The 24,891-nt window shown below is 36.7% G+C and overlaps 5 protein-coding genes across 5 annotated transcripts; 3 read left to right on the top strand and 2 right to left on the bottom strand.

Moving 5' to 3' along the window:
* The first annotated feature begins 390 nt into the window (after positions 1-390).
* LOC108968748 lies at positions 391-6,738 on the top strand. The gene is made up of 6 exons (XM_018932967.1): positions 391-1,403; positions 1,466-1,865; positions 5,354-5,485; positions 5,542-5,729; positions 5,786-5,972; positions 6,044-6,738. Exons 1-6 carry the CDS (start codon positions 481-483, stop codon positions 6,233-6,235), a joined length of 2,022 nt encoding a protein of 673 aa, XP_018788512.1. The 5' UTR covers positions 391-480; the 3' UTR covers positions 6,236-6,738.
* LOC108968749 (KDEL motif-containing protein 1-like) lies at positions 3,554-5,244 on the bottom strand (the record flags this gene model as incomplete). The annotated part of the gene is given in 3 exon segments (XM_018932968.1): positions 3,554-3,853; positions 3,914-4,829; positions 4,905-5,244. Coding segments are annotated over 3 exon segments (1,401 nt in total), but the record flags the coding sequence as incomplete, so codon positions are not given.
* Positions 6,739-9,015: 2,277 nt separating the features above from the next.
* LOC108968750 (U3 small nucleolar RNA-associated protein 18 homolog) lies at positions 9,016-10,772 on the top strand. Its single transcript, XM_018932970.1, has 2 exons — positions 9,016-9,921; positions 9,980-10,772. The coding sequence occupies exons 1-2, from the start codon at positions 9,133-9,135 to the stop codon at positions 10,706-10,708; spliced, it is 1,518 nt and encodes a 505-aa protein (XP_018788515.1). The 5' UTR covers positions 9,016-9,132; the 3' UTR covers positions 10,709-10,772.
* On the bottom strand, positions 10,700-12,202 carry LOC108968751 (nuclear pore glycoprotein p62). The gene has a single exon (XM_018932971.1). The coding sequence runs from the start codon at positions 12,051-12,053 to the stop codon at positions 10,833-10,835; it is 1,221 nt and encodes a 406-aa protein (XP_018788516.1). The 5' UTR covers positions 12,054-12,202; the 3' UTR covers positions 10,700-10,832.
* A 556-nt stretch (positions 12,203-12,758) lies between these two features.
* On the top strand, positions 12,759-23,840 carry LOC108968747 (kinesin heavy chain). The gene is made up of 4 exons (XM_018932966.1): positions 12,759-13,439; positions 20,820-21,279; positions 21,345-23,218; positions 23,295-23,840. The coding sequence occupies exons 1-4, from the start codon at positions 13,293-13,295 to the stop codon at positions 23,736-23,738; spliced, it is 2,925 nt and encodes a 974-aa protein (XP_018788511.1). The 5' UTR covers positions 12,759-13,292; the 3' UTR covers positions 23,739-23,840.
* The last annotated feature ends 1,051 nt before the right edge of the window (positions 23,841-24,891 follow it).

Below are 24,891 nucleotides of genomic sequence, written 5' to 3'. Positions count from 1 at the left end.
AAGGAAATATTTGAATGTCATCGCAAAGTATATTTGCCAAAGTGTGTAGGTAGATCTAATCACGCGATTACGGTTCTGCAACTGGATGGACTAGCCTTATATAACACACTAGTTATTGTTGTTGTACTGTTAGAAWAAATKTTTGMATAATTTGAAGCTAAACTACCGATKTGACCGTCTTTCACCAGATAAAAAAATCCGAGGTTATTCCGATTAAGTAAACCCAACTGTTATGGGAACGTTGACATGATCCAATGAATATTTCTCATACATATATCCTTATATTTTAGTTTTTACTTTAGTCTTATACTTTAGCAACCCTATCGATCATATTTACTATGTTGCATATGATTTTTTTTACCCCAACTTCCTTTAATTTCTTGCAGAGAACAACAGCTCCTCAATATCTTTGAGGTCATAATATCGACGCTGGAGGGCAAATTGAAACGCATCGACAGTCTCGACAAGTCCGTCGAACACATGGTGAAGCGCATGGAAGCGCTGGACAATCGTGTAGCCGACAATCTACTCAAAACCGACGCTGTCATCTCCAAGCTACGCACACTAGACAACAAAATCACCAACGACATACACGGCTCCACACATGACAGCGGCAACGGCRGCGGACGCTCAGCACGCATTGCCAATATGGCCAATGCAGAGCTTTTGGAYAATCGTCTATTGCTGCTCGACCAAAAAGTGAGCGATATTGACACGAAGCTCGAGGTGCTCAAAACACAAATCGATAATAATTTCCTACAAGTGGACGATATTAATGCGGAGGCGAGTGARAAGAAGCCTATAAGCATGAATGTTGTCGAGATAACGAAAGCAATGAATGCGGAAGTAATGAATCACGTGTCGACGGAATTGAATGAATTGCGCGACACAACCGACAACATCGATAAGAAACTGCAATTCCATATAAATATTGTATCGGAGAATGTGGGACGTATGTTGCGCATGGTTGGCGATATACATGAAGCCGTCGTGGATCATCAAGAGCAGCTGAATTCATTGAATGCCACAACAACAGCGATGCCGATTATAAAATCGAGTAAAATCGATGCGCTCGTTAAGCAAATACGACCAATGGTCTCTGTGTCGGAGAAAATGGACGAGGTGTGGGAYGTTGTGGTGGGCACAAAGTCCTCCGTTATCAATGATTTGCTACCCAAATCGGATGCTTTGCTGACGCAAACACAGCGACAGGAACGCGCTATCGGTGAGATACATCACGATTTGAAGGCGAAAACGAATCAAATAATCAACAACTTGGATATGGTGGAGAAGCGCTTGAAGAAACAGGAAGATGATGTGCAGCTGTTGGCACAGCGCCCAGTGCCAGCTGAATTGCTAATGGATCCGACTATTGATCGACTCGTCGAATATGATCCAAATCGGTAAGTAATGATTTTTATGATAAAAGTCTTAATTTTAATAACTTTAYTTTACTGTCATGCAGCTACTCCGTAATCGATGAGTATCCCGAGGCGAATATGCCCACCACACCKATCGGCTCCAGCGCCAGCTCGACCGCGCCACCGCCGACAGCGGCCGCAACAACTGCTACGCTTAACGCATACACCAATGCTCCTACGACAACGCCCAGTCCATCGGTATCTGTGGGCAGTCAGCCTACGGTAACCGCATATACCGTTACCGCTGCGCAAATGGCTGCTAATTTGGCTGGTAACACAGGCGCTTCCACAGCAAGTGTCGCATCATCGGCTGCTACTACGACAACAACATCGGCCAAGCCACTTTCSCGCAAAGGTGGTATTATTTTCCCCAGCGTGAAAAATAAACCGTCTGTGGTGAATTCGACATTCTCCACCGACATACTCGCACTGAAGGACATAAAGGTTAGTATGTATAATTTAGCGGGAAAGTGTTTGTAAAAAAAAAATAAGAAACGCGATAACATCGACTACAAAGAAGCTTGCATACCCTTCACAAATAACGAGGTTTTCATACAAGAACATAAAAGATATTATGACAACAAAAACCAAATTTCGAATTCATCTCACAAATAATAAAAGTTTTCCACAGAAGGACTTGAATTTGMTGATTCAATTTATATCGTAGCTATGTATATGCTGAAGTGGTCCGATTTGGAAACTTTTTTCTCATATCACAGCGTTGCTTTTGAAAATAATCCATGCCAAATTTCGTGAAGACACCTCGCCAAAATAAAAAGTTTTCAATACAAGGACTTGAATTTGATCATTCAGTTTGTATGGCAGTTATATGCTATAGTGGTCCGATATCGGCGGTTCCTACAAATTGAACGCTTCTTGATGTGTGCAAAATTTCAGATCGAACAGGTCGACTTAATTTGACATGTTCATCACATATGTATTTTAGAGGATCTCGTTTTCTTCTATATGTTTGTAAAACTTAGTAACAAAGTTAAACATCCTTTTCAAGGTATAAAAAAAAACTATTTACTATATTGCACAGACACATATACATTTATTTACTTTTTTGTGATGTTTTTGTAATTTTCGCTAAGTTGTTCACTTTGTTTTGAGTATACTCGAGACGTTATAAAATTTTGCTAATACATTTTCTTCGCGTATATATCCTTTCTTAACTAAAATAGACCGATGCGCAATTTAAGTACAATTTGAAATGATATCATTTTCACATCTTCGTAAAAATTCGCTTAAAAAAGTATAAAAGTTGTAAAAACATGGCAATGCTTATTTATCCAAGTTTAAGGTAATCTAACTTATTGGTATGGCAAAAACGTAGAATATCAATAGATAATACAAGATACAAGATAAATATCATTATGTAGATAAAGAGGATAACTTAAAGTAAAATACTACAGAGGCAGGCTGTGAAAAAGTAATAGAGAACAATTTAAAATTAAAACTGAGGATGGAATGTGATTTCGGSAGGCCAAACTTAGAAATAAATGAGTGGGAACATTAATGGGGTGGCGAGCAAAATTAAAGGTATTAATAAGTACGAAGATAGCAGACGCTTGCTATAAATTGCATCTACAGTTCATCTCGTGGGTAAGGCGGTTCTTTGCAAGAACAAGTGTAGACCTGTTCGACCTTCTCCATGCCATGCAGCACAGTAATGGGCGAGACTAGACGGGTGCTCCATTCCTAAAAGCGTGAAACAATAACAGTTATTTTGAGAAAATWGACGAAAAGCTTACACTAAGATGGAATGGGGTGAATTCATGTTAAGTCGAGAGGTGAAAAAATTAGTTAAAATATGCAGATGCCGGAATTTTTTAAAAAATCAAAAGTATGACGATAGCCGGAATACAAACGGGAGGAGAAAACATTCAAAAATCAAAAATATTTGATCAATAGGGAAAAAGAAGAAGATAAAAGATGCAGACTTCGATCAAAGTAGGCAAAATAATTTTAAATAAAAAGGTATAAAAAATATAAATAGCTACATATATACGTATATAAAAATAAAGAAAAAAAATTAGAATAAATAAAATAAAAATAAAAAAATAATTATAATAAATATAATAATATATAAAAAAATTAAGAAAAATAAACAGAATATATAACGTACTTACCTTAAATAAAGCTATATGGTAGCAGTAAATGTGCTGTGGCATTAGATTTGCTTCGACGAATTTACGTGCTTCTGACACAATTTCWCGTGCGCGATCGTCATTTTCTTTTGCCCACTGTAGACGTTCAATTAAATCACTTAAATCGCGTTTAAATGGCACATAATGTTTATACGGCGTTAATTTGCTGTAGAAATGTTCATAGAAACCTGAATCTTGTTTGAATACCAASGAATCACTGGCAAGCAAATAGGGAAAGCGATAAGCAGCGACGACGCCATCCACATTTAGCTGGTATTTATACTGTAAAATGCAAACGCTGACGTTAAATTGAATTTCGCATATTTTACACTTTTCACTCACCCGAAAGAATTCCAAAAACGATATATGCGGCACTTTTGGACCGTACTTGTCTTCCTCGTTGCGGAAGAAGAAGAAATTCGTCAATGATGCATTTAACCAATTGGGATGMATACGCGCCAATTCAATTAATTCAAGTCGCTCGCGACGCGAGTCTCTGCCTCGCCAGAAAGCTTTAGATTCTTTGATGTCCCATGGATATTCGCTTTTTTGCACAGACAACATATCCAGTGTGACACGTCCCATATTCTCTACCGTGGACTCGGTTATGTCGTATGTKGGTAGCACTATGTCGTACGAGTCATCACTACCGCACCACGAGAATATTGGATATGGACCAGAAGTACGTTGTTGTCCGCCTTTTTTCGATAGCGGCCAATCGCCCAAATTCAAATAGAATTCCATATCTGGCAGTAAGGCAACGCGACCTAATGCCAACAAGGTTGCGTCCATGAACATTTTGAAACCAGTGTACTTGCCATAACATTGGCGCCATATTTGTTGCTGTTTCACTACATAATGACACAACGATACGCTCTCCGGTTGATTGTAGCGCCTCAAAAGATTTTCTCGTATAGCGCTAAAGTTGACACGCTTAAATGAGTGCAAGTCCCAAGCGATTTGTTTGTCATTCAAACCTGACGGACAATTGTTGTGCAACATCCACAATTTTAAATCTTGTGGGCAGTAACAACGTTCCGAATATACCTTGTTATATATAACATACGGGGAATGTGCTACATGTGAGCCATTATAGCGCACTTCCAGTTCAACTTGATCACACCAATCGGCGATAGTATAGCGTACAATCGAAGAGCCATCGCCGCGATCGATGAAATTTACATTTGACCGACATTTACCATGCGGCGAATTGCCTTTGATAAGCACTTGAAATTCCTGTGGGGGCGATTGCTCAAATCTGTAATAACAAAAAAAAACGTAGAAATTTGTTATTTGTCAATGCTTTCACTATTTATGTWAATATTCAACATACTTGCGCCCGTTTTTGTCCACAGCATGTATGAAGAAGTAACGCGCTGGTAAAACTACTTCATCCGGCTTCAAGCCAGGCCCCCACACCAGTGATTTTTCGGCATCGACTAAGCGACTCTSATCGATAGAGTAAGCTAAATCAATTATTGATAGAAAAATTGGTAATAAAAGCGTAAACCACAACATTGCACAACTTCTTCCACTAACTATAAAATAAATATTCTTTTACGACGCTAAAACTTTTCCAAACAAACTTCAACTGATAAGCAAAAATTACACCTGATGACGACGTTGCCAGATTGTAAGTAATTGYAACAAATAATTTGATGGGTTATTTAATTTGCACCGAAGTACACATCGTGCAAGAATTCTTTATAAAAGCAATACTTCATTAATTATAAGTTTACCAAAAAAGAATTTTTCAATTAAATCGTTTATTAAATATTTTAGGGTTTTTCATGCGTTGACCTGTTAAACGCTGGTATGCGTCATTCTGGTGTGTTTTATCTGCAAATTCGTGGTACAACCTATTGGTTTTTAAAGGTGTTCTGTGAACAGGAAGTGGCTGATGGCGGTTGGACGGTATATTTTTTAAACAATAAATTTTAAATATTTTACTAACTTTGTTTCATTTTAAGGTTATACAAAGGCGTGATGATTTCGGTGAGCCTCGAGAAAACTTCAATCGCGACTGGGCCGACTATAAGAACGGCTTTGGTGACCCAGCAAAAGAGTTTTGGTTAGGTAATGAAAACATTTATATGCTCACCAATAATGAGGATTACGCGCTACGTGTAGAGCTAGAGGACTTTGAGGGCAATAAGCGGTATATTTATGTCATAAAAATTTTAATATTAATAAAAATAACTTATGTTTAATTAGATATGCGCAATATTCACACTTTAAAATCCATTCCGAAGCTGATTACTATAAATTAGAAATTGATGGTTACGAAGGCAATGCGGGCGATTCGCTTAATGATCCCTGGTACGGCTCAAATAATAGTCCTTTCTCGACTTATAACAGAGATAACGATCGAAGCTCACTGAATTGTGCTAGCATGCTGAAGGTAATAACAATTTTAACCACATTCGCATAGTTATTTTTCAGTTTTTAATATTTTTTTAATATTGCTATTAGGGCGGCTGGTGGTGGAAGTCATGCGGTCGTGGTCTAAATGGCCTGTACTTACACGATCCACAAGATTTAACTGCCCGTCAAGGCATCGTTTGGTTCCGTTGGCGCGGCTGGGACTACACCCTCAAGAAGGCTACCATGATGATCCGTCCACGTGCACCACAACCTATGGGTAGCACAGCATCGTCTTCATAGACATTAAGCAACCTTCGTGCACCTACTTGGAAGCGTAAATTGTAGTTGAAGACAACAAATGTTTTCATACACCTAAAACAAAAAATCAACCGCAAAGCAATTTCAATTCAAAAAAAGTAGTTTTAAAAGCAGCGCGATTATTTACGAAACGAAACTGTWTTCAAGAGAACAGTTATTTTTCAATTGAAAACTTCTGCACTACTGGAAATAAAGCGGAAATACGAATTTGTGCCGAAACAATTTCATGCGCTCCTGCAAACATACAAACTATTCGCATACATAACACATACATACATACATAACTACACACTTGCATCTAAAATGTAATTGTACCTACCAAATTTTCGGGTTGATTTGATTTTGTTTTTGAAGTTATTATTTTTTTTATATTTTAGTTTTCGTTGATAGCCAATTATATATACGTTTACATCCTTTTTTGTTATTTGTTCTACAGATATTAACTTATTTTATCATACATATTGCATAAAATACATATGTATATTATTTTCGTACATGCATAGAATCATTATTTTTAAAAACTCTTTAAATATATACATAAATGTATATACATATATATTTAATATTGGAAAATATTCTATTGTTAACACAACAATTGCCAAATTCATCAACGCATCGGACTTTGTAGTAAATTCTATGCATGAAATTCCTATTGTGACGTAGCGCGTTTGACGTACATAAATGTCTCCAATAGCGTTAGCAMTATTCGAAAAATTATAAATTAAAATTGGCCGGTTATGTGACAATATTTTGCCCTCTAAATTTTAGTTAAATTGCAGCATATTTAAAAACAAATTATRTGCAGTTAAATATTTAAGTAAAACAAAGCAACTTCTTTAACTAATTGCATTAACTAACTGTCCACTTAAGTTTATCTTTTCGAAATTGAAGTAAAGCTCTTTCATGTTTTAATTTCATACATTTCCCGCGACAATGATGTCAACTTCATCAMTTTAATATTTAAACTCAATTCAGTTATCATATTGTAAATATTATTCCTTCCTCATATCAGCAACATATTTTATACTTTCGCATCATTTTCTTGTTTTTGTCAATTTTTACCAGTAATTATGACATTTGTTTGGTTTTTTTTTCTTGTATTCATTGTTATTCATATTTATGCAATCAATCCAAAAATGTACAGAACCTTCAATATACTCTTAAATAGAATTCGTAAAGGACAAAACAAATATAGTATTTKTAAGAGATTTTGTAGACAATAAATAAAATAGTTATAAAAGAATTACTGTTAAAATTAATTTGACTTTGCGGACAAGTAGGTAAGTATGCCTAATAGAAAGCAAAAAATAATTATTTAGGAAGGGAGGCAAGAAGCTGGTACTTTGTGAACAATTTCGCAGATTGTACCGTTGACATGGATAAATTCGTGAAGATATCTCGCTAAATRCAAATCTTTTCATACAAGAACTTAATTATGATCGGTCAGTTTGTATGGCAGCTATATGCCTCAGTGGTCCGATCTAAACAATTTCTTCGAAAATTATATCGTTGCCTTGGGCAATAATCCTTGCCCAATTTCGTGCAGGTAAATCATTAAATACAAAAGTGTTCCATACAAAGACCTSATTTTGATTGTTAGGATTGTATTGTACATATGTATGTATGTATATACATAGATAGGTTAGACTAGATAAATAGCCTCTCCTAAGTCACAATAACTCACTAATCCTCAGAATATTGATAAATTCCAATAACCTGCTGGATGCTAYGGAGGTGATGCGATCCCTACTTGCGAACATAGGCCTTTATSCTGCGCCTACCGACTGCTGTGCAGTCAATTAGCAGATGTTCTGGAGTTTCAGCCTCCATGTCGCAGAACCGGCAATTCGCACAAGAACCTAGGCCCATGTTAGATAATATATGCTTACAGTGGCCAGTATAGAAGTCGAGAAGTAGAATTTGTCCCTTGGGAGACTGATAACATATATAAACCTTTTAAGGTTGTAATCGCCCATTTGCAACTTAGTTTGCCTTATGRCTTGGGGTTGTTGCCAATACCCCTCCCTAACCACTCTTTCATCCTTGCGGAGCAGCTCCTCTATGGTTTGGGGATTAACTGCAATCAAAGGTACGCGTTCCTTCTGTTCTTTCCCGGCTGTACCCTTGTGATCGAGCACCCAGATAAGGTCCACATGATTACAATCTGGTAGAGATCTGGTAGCCGTTCTATTAACTCCTGCACCAATGACGATTTGTTCTCATAAGCATAGACTCTTGACGATAGCTGATACAGAGAACGTTTATCATAGAGAAGGTTCACGRCGCGTAGAACGTAAAAATATTTTTGGATAACTCGGTCTAGATGAGGRCATTTCACGTTCTCTAGCTGATATATATATACGTTCATTGCGATAGTTGYGTTGCTGGTTTATCCCTACGCACCGACCTATAGCAAATACCTATGCTTGGAATATGCACGGAAAACTTCCCGTAGGTATGGAGAGCTTGGTACATGCTTCCTGCGACCCCTTGTACCTATTACTATCCCTGAGCAGAAGGTCTGGAGTGAAATCATTCCTTTCAGATTTAATAAAAATACTTGTTAATTTTACAACAATTATTTTATACTTTTATTTCACATAGACTACCATTAAATCACTAAGCTACTAATCAGCTGAGAWAATATTCAACATGAAGAAAATATAAACTTTATGTAATAATATTATTGTTGATTGGTTTAAAAAGAATTCAATATTTTTAGCGTCGTAATCATTTCGACATCACTGTACACATACGTTCTACACACGTGTGTCAGTTGTCAGAAAAACCAAAGCAAAGATTTGTGGTGCAGGTTTTCAATTAAAATAAAGTGCGTTTACTTTATTTTTTAATAAATTATCAATTTAACAAGAAATAAAATGAGTGATAGTGAAAATGAGAGCATTCAGGATTTGCTGGAATGCGCTGCAGAATACGAAAATTTGATGCGCGAGAAATTAAAGACAGAAAATAAAAGTAACGTAAATAAACACAATGCAGCATCGAGCAACAAGAAACATACCACCATCAGTGATGATACTCAGGAACTGCCCATGGAAAAGGTTATATTTGGCGATCGAGAAGGATTACTCGAGAATTTAGCGGTMGCCGTTGGTGAATCTAAAAAAATCATTGATGCTGCTAGTGAGGAAGATGATTTGAAAGATAGTAGAAAACGTAAACCTGCTTGGACCGACGCGGATGACACAGATATTACATTGGGAGAAGTGAAACGCCCTACACGTTTCTCAGGTCCGCACAATCATTTGCGGCAAGATAAATCTTACAAAGAATACCTAACGGCACGTTATGTACGGACTGTGCCGCAGCCAAAATGGGCAGAGTTGGATAACAAAAAGGTGTCTGAGGATGCAGAGGATGAGGCACTGCTGCAGACTGTCGGGTTTGTAGCAAAACCGGATACGAATACTTTACGGCAAACGCATTTAGAATTCAAACGATTGAAAGATTTAAATCGTGCCACATATGCTGAAGGTTCCATTAGCAGTATACAATTTATACCAAARAGCACAGCGACATTGGTAACTGGAACATCAGGCATAGCAACAATATACAGCATTGACGGCGTGAAAAATGAAAAGTTACACAATATACGTTTCGATAAATTCCCGATAATGTGTGCACRATTGAAGCCGTGTGGCACGAAGGTAGCTGTTTTTCATTATTATTTTTTTATTTCATTATTGTTTTTCGTTTTATTTTTAGGCAATTTTCGGGTCTACAAAGCGAATATACTATGTRTACGATCTTTTGTCAGCGCAGGAAGTGCGCTATAAACTGCCCGAGGAGGTTACGACTCTGCGCAACTTCAGAATATCTCCTTGTGGTCGGTACATGGCCGTCGCTGGTCGTTTCGGTAACATGCATGTATTTGATGCCTTCTCGCAAGAACTTATACACACTTTTAAGCAAAACGACGATGTAGCATCAATGTGTTTCACCGCCGATTCTAAAAACATCATATGTAGTTCCTTATCTTCCAAGATCAATATATTCTCTTTGACAAAGCAACGTTTGGCTCACAGCTTTATTGATGACGGCTGTTTAAAGGGAAGTGCAATGGATTTATCGTTGGACCAACGCCTTCTAGCGACCGGTAGCAATGAAGGCGTAGTTAACGTTTATGACTTCCAAAAGCTGCAACTATCTACTACGCCGAAGCCAGAAAAGACTTTCTTGAATTTACGAACAGGCATTTCGGATGTGAAGTTCAATCACACTGCTGAAATTTTGGCTATGAGCTCCGTTGTAGTGGAGTCTGCGGTTAAATTGGCACACTTCCCAAGCGCTACAGTCTTCGCAAATTTCCCGAGAAAGGATGATATGGGCAAAATTCGCGTTGTGGAATTTTCACCCAACAGTGCATATTTGGCGCTGGGTAGCACGACCAAAAAAGTGAGTTTGATGCGGCTAAAACATTACAAATACTATTAAGACCATTGCTTGATTTATTTGTAATATTACAGAAATTAAATAAAATTACGTATTTTATAGAAAACTTGGTTTTAACAAACTGTATGTATATTGGAAAAAAATTGGAATATCCTCTAAAAAACATTCAGTTGTAGTAAGCTGACCGGAAGGAACGTTCTGATTCACGCTTAAATGATTCGTGCATCTTCGTAATATCATCGAGCTTGGTTGAAATATTTGTAGTGGATGACTCTATCCACTGTAGGGAGCTCATGTGAGCATTTAATATTTTACCAATTTGTATAATTGGATCTGTACTATCTTGTCCTTTATTCGACTCATTTAGATTATCGATGATTTCTTTCAAATCCTCCGACATTTGTTTTAATTGGGTRTCTAAATTCTCAACCAAGAGGTAAGTTTGACTTCGCTCCACATCAACCTGCGGCAATTTAAGAAATTCCTTCTGTAGTGGTACAATACTTTCCTCAAGTTCTTTATGTTGTGTGGCTWTGAATTCCAACTCCTGTTCCAATGTTTGCTGATCTGATTTTACCTTTTGTACGGCATCATTCAGCTCGAGTATTTTATGATTATTACTAATAAGAATTTTATCCCACGCATTGATTTGTGTCGCCTGGTCAGCAAACACTTTTTCTTGTTCCTCTAATTCCAATGTCCATTTATTAATGTGCTCTTCCAATTGATTATATGTTAGATGTGAAGCGTTTGCTGCAGCTGATGATTCTGTCGTTTTCGTTGCAGTACTCAAATTTGCGAAACCACCTGTGGCCGGAGCTGTTGCGGCACTTAATGTACCAAGAGTTGGCAAGGCAGTTGMGGTGGTTTTAGCTGTTGTCAATGAAAAAGCTGGCGCTGCAGCTACAGATGTGGTAGTAGTCCCGATTGCTGTGGTTGTACCGGCCGATGCTGTGGCGCCAAATCCGAAACCTGTTGAAGCAGTGGTTGCGGCGGCTGTCGGTGSAGCACCGAATCCAAAACCCGACGGTGCACTTGTTGCAGGTGCAGCAGCAGAGGGTGCTACGGCTGCTGAGCTAGCTGTTGCTGTACCAAAAGARAAGCCTGGGGTTGCAGTTGTAGCTGTAGGTAAAGCGCCRGTTGTRCCAGTAGTCGTAGTAGCAGCTCCCAGAAAACTGCCACCAAACCCTACGGCAGCGGGGGCAGCCATAGAGGTTGCAGTGGGAGCTGGTGCACCAAATGCCAAAGGTTTTACAGCACCCGCGTCTCCGCCACCAGTGGCGCCAAACGAAAATGATCCCGGCTTCGCAGCTCCAGCGGCAGTTCCCAGACCAAACGAGAAACCTGTGCTCGCGGCKGTGGTTGTTGTTGGTGGTTGGAAACTCATGGAGATATCAACTACAAACTTTTTCAAGTTAAAATTTGTGTAATCACAGAAAATTTATTACAAAATAATATGTTTAACGTGTGTTTTGCTTAATTTGACAACAGCACGAAATAATCTGAACGAGGGAATTTTTGCAATTTGTCACTTTTGACACACTCATAGGCACAGAGTGATTTGGGGTAAGCACTTTTGAATCAATATTGATGTCAAAATTATTTCAACATCTTCTACTTCTGAGGTGTATCACCTGTAAAAATTATTTGTATAATTGCATRAAAATGTAAATATTTCATTTTATCATTGAATATAATTCTTTTCCATATTAAAAATAAATATTTTATTAATATTCTTATCACATCTTTTGTCCGGCAACTTTATAAATCCAGCTGATTGTATATGACTCTGTTWCAGAAAAGAGATGACTGCTAGAAATTATTTTGAACTTGTCAAAAGAAGTGAATGGGAAAATGCAAAAACCAAAGCCTTGCCACATTAACTGGAACACATGTAAGAATATGCTRATTGCTTCCATTCTTTTATCTTTCTTTATAAGCTAATATTCATAAGAAAACAACCTACTGTATATTATAATTTGCTTAAAAGAATATCTTTATAGTACTGACATTATAGAAAAGTGTTCAAATTCCTTTGGAAGTCACTAATCTGTTAACACTTTTCTGCTGTCAATTGCGTTCATCTTCCTCTGTTGCGATGTGAGGTGTGTATTTGTCGTCTCATATTCTACTGTTCGGTTCGGTTCGGTTTGACGAGCAAAGTGAAAATTTTATATTTTTTAACAATTAAATAATTTGAAAATATTTCCATAAAACCTTGAAAAAGGATATCCTCTGCTATTTCAATTGCATTTTTTTTAATAAGAAATTCTAACGCGGSCATTCCGTTGTGTATTTGACGTGTGAAATTGCATGTGTCTGCGTCTCTGCTAAGCAAGCAGAAAACGTCGCAGTTGAAAAAARGAAAAGCAGTGAAGTAAAGAAAAATACAATATTAAAAGAAAGAAAATTTAAAAGTAGGATTTAGGAGAGTAGCAAAAGTCAATAATTGTTAAATGCAGTAATAATTTTCACTTCCGAAGTAGAATAAAWTTGAAAAAAGAAGAGGCATTGGAGCGGTGCTAATTGGAAGTGCAGTTACGAAGTCACCATTTTGAAATATTAGGGTTGGATAAACTTCATATATTTAGGATAACGGTTTGGTCAGCACCGCTCAACCGTCAAAATGTCTGCTGAACGGGAGATTCCAGCGGAGGACAGTATCAAAGTGGTATGTCGTTTTCGTCCACTGAATGACAGTGAAGAGAAGGCCGGCTCCAAATTCATCGTCAAATTTCCAAACAACACTGAAGAGAATTGCATTTCCATTGCGGTATGTAAATTTAACAAATTATTAACCATTTGGCAATTTTAATACAAGTATATGTATATCTAAATACKTTTTGTGTTTGCAAATATTGTCAAATATAACTACCACTCCCGCTACACTCCCTGGTCGATGACGTCATTTTTTCCTTATTCTACCCTAAAACAAATACATAACATAGGCAGGAGGTTTATTCTTGGGTGTTGCCACCCTACTTTGGGAAATTTCATAACAATGATGATATTCGATTTCTTATAACATCTGATAGTGATATGCCAAATTGATTTTGATAAAAACATATAAATGTTTGAAATCTAATAGAATACAGTAAAATACATAGAATTGAAATCTATTGTATATTCTGTAGTTTTCTATAGTATTATTTAGGTATTTTAGGGAAAGTCATTTTCGCGTACACATTCTTATTTTAATTAACTTGGAATAACATAAAAGGTACAGTTTTATATCTAGCTAGATTAAATTCTTTTTTATTGCTTTATTAATATACCACATAAGCGAAAGAGATCTAAATTATCTTAAAAATGATTGTATTAAAAGAGAATTGGWAATGCAAAAATAAAATGCTTTCATAACTTTTTTACATTACATTTAAACCGGCGTTKGTTTGTTCGGATTCTGCTTAAATATTGTAGAAATATAAAATAAGTTTTAATATATATTAATATAAAGATATATATTAATAWAAAAATACCACATAAAGAATAACTTTGCAGTTATAAACATTTATTTTCCAATTTTCCGCTATTACTACAATAGTCGAAATTTTGACGACGACCGAACAGCTGCTCTGCGAAAAAGAAAAACAAAAACAATACGAAAATATTAAAGAAATAAATAAAATGKATAGAGGCGATTAACCAATACTCTAACATTGAATGAGAGCACCACGCTGGAAAGACAAAAGCCGAAAGTGGGGACAGATGTATGACGGAAGACTGAGTTGCGTGAATCTAAACGATTCATACGCTGCTTACAGGCAGCGATACCKATGCTATGGTCTTCGTTGGCTACGACGCTATATTGTCGGTATCAGCGCCAACGCTACTATTTCAACCTCATACCACWTATTGTGCTCATTGCGCCAAGTTATCCGCAACATGAACACTTTATGGCGCGTGAGTCATGCCCATACATACTGGGGCGACGATGGTGATGACTGCACGCGGAATTTTCTTACATATACATATATACAAATTTGCCGGGTGGCATGGAATGATGGCGTGTCGGTAGTGTCAATGGTAACAGCAAATGGACAGCACAAGCTGCAAAAGTGCGCCACTGTAGGAGTCACAATATGTAAATATATACCATACATGTATATGTATGTGTTGGTGGAAATACCTACATATATCCATATTTACCAATTACATAGTAGCTATCGACAGTATTATGCGCCAAGCAAGCACTTTGTGTGAATGAAGCACTAGTAGAAGATGAATAATTTATTTAAACCCATCAGGCATTTTTCATGAAATACTTATATGTAACGCTGCTCCAGCCGGTTGACTTGAAGCGCGAAAACATATGAGTACATGCTCATACTACTTGCGTGGAAGAACCTTTATTTGCGTATGTTTTCTTGCTACTTACGTACCTACGAAGGKGCACATACAAATGTATGCAAGTATTGGAACAAAAGACTGGCAAGTGTTTATTAGGGTTAATTTTATATTCAGGTGAAAATTATACAAGAAATTTATGATATTTGCCAATTATTCTCTGAGGAGTGTTCGCATTGCATACTAAATGAAATGAGAAACAAAATGAAATTGAAAGTGTAGAAACGGACGAATAGGTCTCTATACAGATTTCCAATGAAAAATCTTCAAATTGTTGCTATTAGGCAATGGCATATTTTGCTTTATATTCACATAAAATCATGGGTAATATTATTATTATTACTTAAAACACTCCATTTGTTTCTTGTTTAAGCGCGAAATTGTGCCTCAGTTTTTTTTAGATATCTGAAATTTCACACATATCCTTTTCTTTCCAAAAAGTTGCTTATTTGTTAAAATCGCCGATTTCAGGCCATTTCTTGTATGGAAGCTTTTGCATTTGACGAGTTATCTTCAGAAAATAGCATAAATTATTGCCTTATTTAGTGTTGCAATCTCCGAAGAAATTGTTCAGATCGGATTACTACATCAAATATATACATATTTATGTACATATGTACGTATATACCTGCCAGTCATACTGACCTATAAAAAATCAACATCTTGTAGGGATTACTTTGTATTTGCGAAGAGTGCATTTGAAGTTAACGTGCTTTGTTTTTGTTTTTGAAATCAACTGCATTATGTTTGTTAAAATATTAATCTTTATTTGCTATTGGCGAATCAAATTTACAATATACAATCTAATCACTTTCTTTTTTTTCTTCTAACCACATAAATATTTTAGATTTAACATTTCTCCCATTCACTCGTATTGCCTGCAAAAGTATTCCACACTTCCATGCGATTTATTACTCTAAAAAATGTTGTTGCGCCAAATGCGGTCTGGCCAARCAACCGCCTTTCATGTTGGCGCACAGCAGCGCCACATTTCTTTCTTTTAAGTTCTGCAACAACAAAGACCTTATGGATTTACTAACATACGTAGATATATACAAATTTCAGTGTTTGTATGCATGTTGAAGTGGCAAACTAWAAGCATTGAAGCAGTCAACCATAAATCTACATACATATGGTACAACTAGACAACACGCTAATAAACTTTTACCACAATATGATGCATACTCATATGTACATACATACCTACATATCTATATGGTACTCTTTCATATGCATCCACTAACAAGCTATTGCCAATTACGAAAATGGCAATTAACTCCAACGTCCATTACCTACCGACTGGAGTTGGTACACTCGTCACTGGCAGACAGTCACCTAAGTGGCTGACTGACTGAGTGACTCTTTCTGCCTACAGTCTTCGTTTTGTAATTTAACAATTKAACAACAACTTAGCTTTCAAAATATTTTCGTATCTGTAAGTACTTTTTAAAGATTTTGTCATATTCGTTTGCTTTGCAGTGTTTGTTAGTCCTTTTTTTTTTTTGCTAATAAAAAGTGCTTATTGTTATTTATCATTCACACCTTGGCAGCATCTCTTTTTGCAACACTTTTGCTGATCTGCTGCACTGTTTTTCTCTTCATGCCATTTTTAAACAAAAGTGCAACTATACTGATGAGCATACATATGTACATACATATACATATRTAATATATTTACATAGTATAACACTTTTATGAATGATTTTAAAAATAGATTACTTGGCGTCTTACATGACATCTCTGCGTGCTGCTTCCGTCATTATTTCTTTTAAATTTCTTTAGGTCTTTTCTCGCTTTGTTTTTCTTCACACATTCACGTGTGTGTGCTTTATTGGGAGTTTTCTTAGCAACATAAAAACTTGACATCAATTTTCTGTCAAAYGCCGGTGGCTTAAGTTTAAGTTGTTTCCCCTCTTAAGTAAACTCATAAAAGCGAGAAATGTGTTGCTTTTGATGTTCTACATGTTTTTCTTGAAGTTTTTAATTGCGCTTAAAATAAACTTAGATATGGTATAGTGTCTTTCTTCTAATTTTTAAAGTAGTATGACCAGCTATTGTTATATTTTTCTTTTGCTGATTTTTTTGTTATTATGTACAACTTGAGGTTAGGTGTTAAAGAGCACACTTGACTCAGTGGGCAGATAACTTAGCTTTAAAGCTGTTGTAATGCTAGCTTTTTGGAGCTTCASTAAGAGTATAGTTAGTTACACATATGTTTAGATAAAATAACGAAAAATTCGACTTTAGCAACTTAATCTCTGATAGGCTGGACCATATTTGTAAGTGCTTTGCAGATGTTAGATATATGCATACATACTAAAAGGAAGGATTTTAGGTTGGCAAGAAGTAGTCAAATTGTTTTCTTTGTTGTTATGCAGGTGAATATGCCYTTGGAAATTGTCTACAGCAAAGGCTTCATGAATACTTTCATATTAATAGCTTCTGAATAATATATTGAAACTGTTCGTGAGGTCTTATCAAATTAAAAGTTTCTGACTTGCATTTTTCTGCACTTTTGACCAAAATCGCATTTTGTCTACTAAATACTTCATACTGAAGGTCTTTCTACGCTTTCTTGTAGATACATAATTTTGACATTATATTTTCGCTTTCAATCTAATCTATATATTTCTTCAATTAAAACGTTATCACTCGAATTATATATGTATGTACAATTCAATGTACCGATATCTATGTGTTGTCGAGAAAAAAGTAATGACCTTAACTATCCAGCTGTTGGAAGTGAACAGTTTTTTTTGCATATTGTTTCGATGAGTGTATGCATGAGCAATTAAAAATATCTCGCACTTTTGCGCAACCACGTATGGCATACGTACTCCATATAAATAAATATACACAATACTTATAACAATCATAGYCATATTAAAATAAAGCGAAAATCTCGAGCACACTTTCCACAAWCACACCACACTCCTCAACATGCGAAAATTGTTGGAATTGTTAGTCGAGTTAAAATATAATTAAATATGTTGGTATGACACATTGATCATTTGCTTTATGCTTCCTTTTACTTGCAGTTGCATTGCTGTTTTATTTGCATTCTAGAGACGTGACAGACTTTTATATTTTAAGGGGGATGAATCGTTAATGCAAAAAAAAAAAGCTTTCAGATAAAATTAAAGGACCTCGAAYCACTATTTACTAAACGGTTCACTAAAACTGTTAAAATTGTTAATACTGCATCTCAAATTATCTTTGGATGTTCGACACTGATTGCTTTCTAGTCGAAAACACACAGAAACAATAATAGCTATAGTCACTACCAACTTCTATCAATTCATGGCACAGAATTACTTCCACTCAAAATATACTTTGTTACATAGTGTTCCGTTACACTTGTTTTAATTATACCGAAATTAGGTATTGTGTKAAATTATCACATAATTCTCTCAAACTAAAAAATCTGGATTCTTGTGTGCTGGTCGTCGTTAGTTGGTTGGTGAGAACATGACTCGGTATTCTTATATTTATGATCTAATTCCACATTGAAGAAAAGAAAAATTAAAGTCATTCATGTGTGTGTACATTTTAGTCATTTCAATATACGGAGTAGATGAGTCAACCCGTAATGATCCACAAAATTTGTTCGCACAACAGGGCTTAAGGCGGAACGACCTTTTCAATTATTTACCAAATTAATTTTACTTAGCTAATTTGATTTTGTGTRTAGGGAAAGTTTCATTATTTACATGGATGTGTGTTCAGCAGAAAACGTCTAAATATTCCCCATACATATTATCATTTATTTGTTTTTAGTAATCAAGCATTTGTTTTGTGCATTGAGAACTAAATGTGATTCATATAGTATAGTATGTAGCAGTTTAATATTTTCACTTAAATACGGTATCGCTTTACCTTCAACAATGCTGAAGGAATAATAATAAAATAATAAAAAATCGCCTTTAAATTTAGAACTGGTTCAGGTGTGATTTAAAAATGAYGAGGTTCTTTGCACTAACAAAACTTATAATACAGCCCAAAAATTGTGTGTCTGGTTAGTATTTTTGATTATAAAGTGAAATCACTATATGTCGACCATAGTCCGGAACCTTCATAATTTCAACTATTTTTCGGGCTATATGAATTATCTGAAGCCTTTCAATCAACTAACATTTCTGCTGTAGAGAATTTAAGTTTTAATTCCATAAAAAACTTCAWAATTATTTATGTGCTCTTTATTTTCATACTCTGTTTTATCTGCGACGCTCTTTATCCGTTTAAGTTGTGTATTGAYTTTTCTAATATCGCATCACATTTATTGCATTAAGTTTTGTTATTTACTTTTTTCCTATGTAGTATTATTTCGTACTTAATCTKTGGTGAAATTTCCTTTGGCAAGCAGCCAAAACAGTGTGCGTTCGAAATTCCGGTCTGCTTGCCAATCTACTAACGTTTAGCGCAGCTAATGTCTCTAACCCAAATTTGTTAGTTTTTTGGTTGATTCCTATGGCAAGAAGGTTAACACAACAACAGCGTCCACAAGCAATCAGGTACAAGTCGTTAGCGCATAAATAAATACATATATACATAAATAACAGGAATATCTATGATTGTGCGATTGATTACTGGCATATTCATAGATATGCAGATATGTGTGTATATTTAGTATAAAGGAACGTCAAAGGTTTATTTTGAAAGTAAGCAAAATAGAATACCGTTATGCAAATAAGTAATTCAACCGTGCGTTATGCTTTAATGGTTGCATACTAGAATTTAAAAAAAATAACTCAAAAATACATCACAATAATTATCCAAATGTCAACACACGCCCTTTTTCACCCTTTTGCCATGCTTAATATGCCATGTAGTCGTATGAATTTTTATATCTTGAAAAGTAGGTCAGCAGGATGCATTCGTTTACAACAAAAAGCAGTAAGGAAAAAAAAAACGACGACTTGTACTAAACCAACCATCGCCRCATGTGCACATCGGTATTTAATGGAACTTTGTTTGCAAACTTTTGCTTTTATTTTTGTCGCTGACATTTGCATCCGTGGCGCGCGGCTTATGGTACGCTGTTGATAGCAAATGGACTAYTTCTTGTTGGGATACGTTGCTGCCTTAACACTCGATAGTTGAAATAGGTTTAATATGTGTGAATAGTTGCTATTCAAGCCTTTTCAATCACTTTAAATTCAAAATACGTAGAAACTTGTTTGAATTTTGACAGCGGTGTGTTTGTTTACTTTTAGTTTGACTGTTGATTGYGGTGCATTTGACTTTGATATTGTCAATATTGTATTGATAATTTGTGAAATTATTGATAATTATTGTTTTATTTGTTCTGATTTTTGTGGTAGCTTTCTTATATAGTTTTCTACCAGTAGAGATTCCAGGAATGGAAAATAACCAATGCATTTCCAAATTTGGATCCCTATTCTCTACACTATCGCTATAGAGAAGTTTCAAACCAATTATCTTTTTAATTTCAAAGCAACAGTATCAAGGCTGAAGTATTAGAAATCGAAAAGAAAGGTTCGAAACTAATGAAGGGAACCAAACCAAGTCCGATTATAGGGTTGCAATGTTATAAGGTCTAAATGACAAAAGAAAAGTCAGATAAAATTTTGCATTCACAATATTAGACCAAAAAAATTTTTTTTTCAATTATAGTATTTTGAACTCCAAATATAATAATATAATACAAAATTTATAAGCACAAACTCGTAAATATTTTATTTGAAATAATTAATTTAAAATAGAGTAGAATATCTMTTTAAAAGTAATTTTATGTTTTATTTATCAAAACTAATTGTCGTTTCATTTTCATTCGTCTAACCCACAGGGCAAAGTATATTTGTTCGACAAAGTTTTCAAACCAAATGCATCCCAAGAGAAAGTGTACAATGARGCCGCCAAGTCTATTGTCACAGATGTGCTGGCCGGTTATAACGGCACCATATTTGCCTACGGTCAAACCTCGTCAGGTAAAACACACACCATGGAGGGTGTACTAGGTGACCCGGTGAAACAAGGTATCATACCGCGTATTGTCAATGATATTTTCAATCACATTTACACAATGGAGATGAATCTCGAGTTTCACATTAAGGTCTCATACTATGAAATCTATATGGATAAGATACGAGATTTACTTGACGTCTCGAAAGTCAACCTAAGCGTACATGAGGATAAGAATCGTGTGCCGTACGTGAAGGGCGCTACAGAGCGTTTTGTGTCGTCACCCGAGGATGTGTTCGAGGTAATTGAGGAGGGCAAATCGAATCGGCACATTGCTGTGACAAGTAAGTGCATCGTCGTTTTGGTTTTTTGTTGGAATCAGTATTTGATAATTTTTTGGTTCTTGTAGACATGAACGAACATTCGTCACGTTCGCATTCAGTATTCTTGATTAATGTGAAACAAGAGAATTTGGAGAATCAAAAGAAACTTTCCGGTAAATTGTATTTGGTGGATTTGGCAGGTTCTGAGAAGGTTTCGAAGACCGGTGCTGAAGGTACGGTATTGGATGAAGCCAAAAATATTAACAAATCATTGTCTGCCTTGGGTAATGTGATYTCCGCACTGGCGGACGGCAATAAAACGCATATACCGTAYCGAGACTCGAAGTTGACGCGTATCTTGCAGGAATCTTTGGGYGGTAATGCACGCACAACAATCGTTATTTGTTGTTCACCAGCTAGTTTCAATGAGGCTGAGACAAAATCAACATTAGAATTCGGTCGTCGTGCCAAGACCGTCAAGAATGTTGTATGTGTCAATGAGGAACTTACAGCCGAAGAGTGGAAGCGACGATATGAAAAGGAAAAAGAGAAGAATGCACGTCTTAAGGGTAAAATTGAGAAGCTGGAATTGGAGTTGGCACGTTGGCGCGCCGGTGAAACGGTCAATGCCGAAGAGCAAGTCAATGTGGATGATGTTATGGAGGCGAGCACACCCAACTTAGAGGTGGAGACACCGGCGACTACTGCTGGTCCAGTGCCCGCTACCCCGGCGGCCGGTCTYATGGTTGGCTCAATTAGTAGCGATGAGCGCGCACGTCTCGAAGCCGAACGTGAAGGTCTCTACCAACAGCTCGACGAGAAAGATGAAGAGATCAACCAACAGAGCCAGTATGTTGAGAATCTGAAAGATCAGATTTTGGAGCAAGAAGAGCTCATTGCTAATGCGCGTCGTGAATATGAAGCGCTGCAATCGGAGATGGCCCGTATTCAACAGGAGAACGAATCGGCCAAGGAAGAGGTTAAAGAGGTGCTGCAGGCACTTGAAGAATTGGCAGTTAATTATGATCAAAAATCACAAGAAATCGAGACCAAAAACAAAGATATCGACTCACTCAATGAGGAATTGCAACAAAAGCAAACATTACTCAATTCAACAACGTCTGAGCTGCAGCAGTTGAAGGATATGTCAACGCATCAAAAGAAACGCATCAACGAAATGCTGACAAATCTGTTGCGTGATTTAGCCGAAGTCGGACAAGCGTTGGCTACTGGAGATTCTGCTGTTGATATGAAAATGAACAGCGTGACCGGTGCTAGCGATTCGACCAAAGTGGAGGAAGACTTCACCATGGCGCGCCTCTACATCAGCAAAATGAAAACCGAGGCTAAGAATATGGCACAGCGTTGCAGCAATATGGAAACGCAGCAAGTCGACTCGAACAAGAAATTGTCCGAGTACGAAAAAGACTTGGGCGAATACCGTCTACTGATCTCGCAACATGAAGCACGCATGAAGTCGCTGCAAGAATCGATGCGCGAGGCAGAAAACAAGAAGCGTGCTTTGGAGGAGCAAATCGATTCACTGCGCGAAGAATGCGCTAAACTGAAGGCAGCCGAGCATGTGTCCGCTGTGAATGCCGAGGAAAAACAAAAGGCGGAGGAACTGCGTTCCATGTTCGATTCGCAAATGGATGAGCTACGTGAAGCGCACACCAAACAAGTGTCCGAATTGCGTGACGAGATACTTGCCAAGCAGCATGAAATGAGCGAAATGAAGGATGTGTACCAGAAACTRATTTTGGCTCACCAACAGATGACGGTCGACTATGAAAAATTGAAGCAGGAAGAAGCGGACAAGTCCAATAAGCTGCAGGACATCATACTCACCAACGAACGTCGCGAACAAGCACGCAAAGACTTGAAGGGTCTGGAAGATACCGTGTCCAAGGAATTGCAAACACTACATAACCTCAGAAAACTCTTCGTACAAGATTTACAGGTAAGTGTGGTTTTGTTGCATTATGAAAATATATCATACCGTATAAACACATTATACCTCATACTACTACCGTCAGGCGCGCATTAAGAAGACCGTAATCAACGAAGACAACGAGGAGGACGGCTGCTCACTGGCACAAAAACAGAAAATCTCTTTCCTCGAAAACAATCTCGATCAGTTGACAAAGGTGCATAAGCAATTGGTGCGCGACAATGCCGATCTGCGCTGTGAATTGCCCAAGCTGGAGAAACGTCTGCGCACAACAATGGAGCGCGTCAAGGCGTTAGAGTCGGCACTCAAGGAAGCGAAAGAAGGTGCGATGCGCGACCGTAAACGCTATCARTACGAAGTGGATCGCATTAAGGAGGCGGTGCGACAAAAGCATCTCGGACGCCGTGGTCCACAGGCACAAATCGCCAAACCCATACGCGCTGGCCAGGGCAACATTGCCATACGCGGTGGTGGTGGCGGCAGCGTCATGAGCGGTCAATTGCCGCAAGCAAGTACTGTTAACTCATAAAGCGAGCAATGTGTTGCATAGAATGCTATGACATAATTATTTTTTAATATAATACGTATGTTTACAAAAAAAAAAAAAACGAAAAAACAAATTTGCAATTTTCCAATGAATGATGCAAGCAAGCAAAAAAATGTCAGGGCGAGCAGGTGATGAGGGCGCAGAAAACGAAAGATCATAAATATTTGTGATGGAGCAGCTGGAGCACGCTTCTGTGAAAGTGGGCGCAATCAATAGAAGGTTTTTAGAAATGTTGAATTGCTTGAAGGCGTTTCGTATTCTTAGCAAGTACATTATATGGCGAAGCATATAACAAATAATTTAATATTTCTATTTAGAAAAAAAATAATTATTATTTATTTTACATGAAACACATAATTAATTGTAATATGAAAAAGGAAAACTAATGATATAAAATATAATTTGACAGAATACAAAAAACTTAAACGAAAAATACAAAAAAAAAAACAAAAACTATAAAAACAAAAAATATATTTGTGCGTAATGTGTAGTATGTACGAACAGCACTTTTGGTTGCTATAAGAAAAGGGTATGGTTGTTTATTACTATGATTTTTTGCGAATTTCGTTACACTACTTGCCAGATGGTCTTATGCTGTGAAGTTTTATTATTCTTATTTATTATAAACCAATTTTTCAGCTCTATGCGGCAGTGAATTTCACTTCACGTAGCTGGTGAAACATCGTCTGCGCAACGGTTCTTTAGTAATTATGTTCATGAATATTTTTGATTAAAATTATTGATTAGATATTTAAATTTCTGTTTTGTGTTTGAGGCGAGCCGTTCATATTCGTTCAGCAAAAGCATAATTTTGCCTGGCGCAAAATTCCAACAAATGTATTTTGCTGGTGCGTGCATGCAGTGCTGAGTTCAATTTGTGCCTTTGGATACTTGCTCAAATACAATTATACTAAAAACATAAATACACACATGTAACATATAATTCATTAGTTTAAAATTTTGTAATGAGAGTTGAACTTCCATAGCTCGAACTTCCATAACTCGGAGTTCTCCATAACTCGAACTCATGAATTGGCAATAGAAGTCAAATTTCATACAAATTTCCTGAAGTAGCTCGAAATTTGTTTTTGTGGAATATATTGATACGTGTTAGGGAAGTTCAACTGCACTTGTA

The sequence above is a fragment of the Bactrocera latifrons genome, unplaced genomic scaffold (genome assembly GCF_001853355.1).
Source record: "Bactrocera latifrons isolate USDA-ARS-PBARC rearing strain unplaced genomic scaffold, ASM185335v1 scaffold_228, whole genome shotgun sequence".
NCBI lineage: Eukaryota > Metazoa > Arthropoda > Insecta > Diptera > Tephritidae > Bactrocera > Bactrocera latifrons.
This window is presented reverse-complemented; position numbering and strand designations above follow the sequence as displayed.